General features: G+C 29.3%; 1 protein-coding gene across 1 annotated transcript; it reads left to right on the top strand.

The window, feature by feature from the left end:
- Positions 1-528: 528 nt before the first annotated feature.
- Positions 529-1,857, top strand: LOC136797049 (E3 ubiquitin-protein ligase Su(dx)-like). Its single transcript, XM_067052507.1, has 2 exons — positions 529-819; positions 1,671-1,857. The coding sequence occupies exons 1-2, from the start codon at positions 559-561 to the stop codon at positions 1,824-1,826; spliced, it is 417 nt and encodes a 138-aa protein (XP_066908608.1). The 5' UTR covers positions 529-558; the 3' UTR covers positions 1,827-1,857.
- Positions 1,858-4,524: the final 2,667 nt, after the last annotated feature.

Here is a 4,524-nt window from a genome sequence, read left to right as displayed (position 1 = left end):
TTTATATAAGTAAAATGTTTAAATGGTTACTATAGTTATCCAATAATGTTTTGTATTAAATGTAAACAAAACAATCTACTTCCGTTACGGGACACTTTTTCTATCATTGCATCCCGCAAAATGATTTATAAGACGTTGTCACGCCAAAAATTTATATTAGTTTTAAATTATCATGTGAAAATGTAGTATCTTAGCAAATAAATGTGGAAAGTTAAGATATAAAAAAAAAAAAAAAAGATGAAAGTTTATAGCTGCTAGACAAATATATTTTGGTTATTACCCTGTTCCTTGAAAAATATCTGCAAGAAATGAGACTGAATATCAATTATATTTTATATCAATTATTATATTTAAGGTTTTTTATATTTTATTGCGTTGTTGAGAGCTTAATAACAGGCCATTGATTTTAATAATGTTTGTGCTTTTATTGCTAACTTCATTCTGTTCCATATGCTTGATGGCAATTTCTGTTTAATCTATTTTTAAGTTTATTTTTGTTGCATTGATTTATAAGTACTATGTTACAGTGATATTTGTTTGTTTATTTAAAGTTGGGAGATGAGATATGATGTTTACGGAAGGCGATACTATGTGGACCACAATTCTCGATCCACATCCTGGGAACGACCTCAAGCTCTACCACAAGGCTGGGAAATGAGAAGGGATCCTCGGGGACGTATTTATTATGTTGATCATAATACTCGAACTACAACATGGCAGCGTCCAAATACAGAAAGGCTCCAGCATTTCCAACATTGGCAAGGAGAAAGGCAACACGTTGTTCAGCAAGGAAGCCAGAGATTTCTTTATCCGCAGCAGGTTTGTCTTATTATCAGGAAATTTTCCTGAACTTAAAGATTTTGCACTATTGTATGAGCAGTCTTTCTTCAACATAAGTCTAACTAAAAATAAGTATTTTTCTTCCCTCACTGATTCTCACTTGAAGATTTATAAATCAGATCTTTGACTAGATTTGAACCAAACTGAGAATCTGACAAAAAAAAATAAAATAATCATAGGTCTCATTAACGATTGTTTATTGTATACATTTTTTACTTTCTTTCGTATTTACTTATTTATTTCATATTTTGCACAATTTTGACTATTTTACCATATAATTTTTGATAATTGTGACTTGTTCATTTCTTGGATATTTTTACTTTTCTGATAGACTTTGAGTTCATAGAAATTAACACTGAGCCAGTTGGTAGTATGCTGTTACTTCTAACATACATTTTTATTTTTGAAATTATAGTTATTAACTGTTCATTATGTAGGTATATTCTCAAAGTTTACAAGTGGAAAAATATGTACAGTTGTGCCACACTGCAGCATGAGGAACCTTTGTTTGTGACATTTATTTTATTGAGTGCCCTGTTGTAAACCTTAAATATTGAGCTGGGTTTAAAGGAAAATACAATTAAACTCCTATGTAAATTTTTACTTTGTTGATGTATAGTGAGATTTAAAAAAGGGAAAACAGTGGATTTTGTTTGTAATTAGTTTTGAATAATCTCTGTCTTTTTTGTTTCACCAGTTTTACTTAATGCATCTATTGCTTTACTGTCAATGCAAAGTGCTCAAAGGTCTATTTGACTTAAGTTAGTTAATTTGTATCAGTATAAATACTTTTGATCTTATTTGAAAAAATAAAATGTTGGTGTTTACAGCAACAGGCTAATAATACTGGAACTAATGATGAAGAAGAAAGTCTTGGACCTCTTCCTTCAGGTTGGGAAAAAAGGGTTCAGCCTGATGGCAGGGTCTATTTTGTAAATCATAAAAATAGAACAACTCAATGGGAAGATCCAAGGACTCAGGGGTAATGAATATTAATTATTTTATACATATGTATTTATAGATTGTAAAGGTAAAATTTTATTAGGATTAAGTTTAATAACGATTTATAATCATGTATAATAATTTAATGAATTGGTAAAATCTTACAATATATCATTTATTACATTTATAGTAATAAATGAAAGGAATATGGTCCGGGTGCGGTCAAGAAAAACTCAAATAGTAGAAATATACTAATTTAATGACCCAACGTTTCGCCCCACGTTGCAGGGCTTCTTCAGGGCTATTTTGACGGCAGTCAAAACTAAAAATTGATTTTTAGTTTTGACTGCCGTCAAAATAGCCCTGAAGAAGCCCTGCAACGTGGGGCGAAACGTTGGCTCATTAAATTAGTATATTTCTACTATTTGAGTTTTTCTTGACCGCACCCGGACCATATTCCTTTCATCTTCACACACGGTCAATCAATAATCTTCCTATAGTAATAAATATTTGCTTCTTTTTACTTTTTAACTATTGCTTTGGTTTTTCAATTGAAGAGGTAAGTGGATGAAGGGGTTATGTAATGTTTATGGATGAGGGGGGTAGGTGCCTATCTAGCTAGTGTGAGGTACTCTAACCTCCAAATCCAATTAATAACTGAGATACCTAGTTGGCTATGTATTCTTAAATACATTAAAAAAAAAATTGAACCTTGTTTTCTTAAAATTTAGTATTTGTAACATAACCCCTTCATTTTATATATACATTGTTAATAAGAAATGTAATTGTAATATTTATGTATATTGCAGAGATAATTATGGCTATGTTTTTGTTATATCTATGCTTGTTATTTTGAAAGAAGTAAATATGGACTTTAGAAGATGAAAAAAAAAAAAATCTAGTGTGATGGATGTGCATGATAGCTTAGCAAATCTACTTTAAAATTAATCCTCACTTGTTTCAGAAAATTTATTTTTAAATTATTCACTGTGGCAATACATCTCTTTTCCAAGGGACAATTTTCCAAATGAACTGTTCAGTTAAGAGATTTTAGATTTTTTAGAAAAGTACTTTTAATAATATTTCTCGATGTAAGATTTTTTTATTTTTCTTCTGCAAAAGTGTAGCAGTTATAAAAATATAACAGTTAGCTAAACTTTACATTCTCTTAACCATTTATTCAATGCTAAATTGTTATAAAATCAATATTAAGAATACTAAGAATTATTATGGTGGAGTTATCCTGTCAACTGAAAAGGCTCTTATGTTTAGATTAAGTGAAATTAATAATCAGTGAATTATTTAATAATATGGTGACTAAAAAAAATCATCGGTCTATTGAAAGAAATTGGCACAATGCGCATGCACTCACATAGTCAAACTCATATTAGAACAGAACATTTATTTATGCTTTTTTGGCATTCTTCATAACAATGTACAATTTCCTATGTTAATTATTATTGCTAAATATTATTATATTATTGGTTTTCCAAAATATATATAATACGTCTATCACAACTCCTATACCTGGAAATACATTTTTAAACTGGAAAACTATTTTTAGGTATTTCAGAGCAAGCCATTTTTAAAATTCGGCATTTAAACCATGTCAAACTATTTCAATAAGGATAAGAAACACACTCACACACACAGACCATTTTTCTAAACTGCGGTAGTTCTACTCAGAGGACCTCAAAACATGTATTTCCGTCGAAAACTTAAATTAAAAATTTTACTTGATCTATTTATATATATTGAAAATTATTTCATCAATTTAAATAATGAAATAAAATGTTTTTTAACATTTTGGCTAAAATGCATTCAGTTCAGGAACAGAAATTTCAGTTGCTCATTGCATTACAGTATTTACTAGGGATGGGAGTAAGAACGACAAACGTTTGATAACTTCTTTTTTCAAAAATAATCATTGTAAGTTCAGTTCTTCGTTAAAACGGTTATATAAGCACAGTGAAGGTAATATTCTATTTTGTTTACCATCAATAACTGCTATTAGGTCAGTCCTTTTGCTGTCATAAATTTTTTTATTTTTTGAATTGTGTAAGTACTAATAACTGTTATAGTCAACTGTTTTAGTTTCATTTTTCATATTATATCTTAAAATTTTCAATTTCACGTCCATTGTTAAAATGCCCAAGAACAGCACAAAGAGTGACATTTGGGACTATTTCAATAATAGGTCATGAAAGGGTCTCTTGCAACTTATTCCTGTAATATTGTTAGCAAATAACAATTTTCTTAGAATAACATAATAATTTTTGAAATAACCAATTATATCAAATAATTATAGAAATAAACTGAAAAATAATAATCATTGTTTTCATATTGGTTATCTTTACCAACTATTAAATAATAACTGGAACAAAAACTAATAATATAGTGTTCTTTGAATCATTTCGTTCCTTCATTTTATGAAATTTTTTTTTCAACAGTTCTTAAGAGCTGTTGTTTTTTATCAGTGAACAGTTCATTAACCTTGGGAGAAATTGTATATACTTCTAGACTCAAAACTTCAATGTAGAGGAGGTTATAAAAGGTTTTTTTAGATGGCTGTTAGGAGGGTATAAATGAGTTTTCAAGATGGCTGTGAGCAGGTTATAAATAAGTTTTCAAGTTGTGAGGAGGTTAAAAATGGGTTTTTAAGTTGGCTGTGAGGAGGTTATAAATGGGTTTTCAAGATGGCTGTGAGGAGGTTATAAATGGGTTTTTAAGTTGGCTGTGAGG

Source organism: Halyomorpha halys, unplaced genomic scaffold (assembly GCF_000696795.3).
Source record: "Halyomorpha halys isolate HHAL.00 unplaced genomic scaffold, Hhal_1.1 Scaffold7387.1, whole genome shotgun sequence".
NCBI classification, from domain to species: domain Eukaryota; kingdom Metazoa; phylum Arthropoda; class Insecta; order Hemiptera; family Pentatomidae; genus Halyomorpha; species Halyomorpha halys.
Note: the sequence above shows the minus strand (reverse complement) of the source record. Positions and strands in the feature narration are given on the sequence as shown.

Coding starts and splice junctions, on each gene's coding strand:
- LOC136797049 (XM_067052507.1), top strand. CDS start 559: ATGAGATATGATGTTTACGGAAGGCGATACTATGTGGACCACAATTCT. Junction 820..1,670: donor GATTTCTTTATCCGCAGCAG/GTTTGTCTTATT, acceptor TGGTGTTTACAG/CAACAGGCTAATAATACTGG.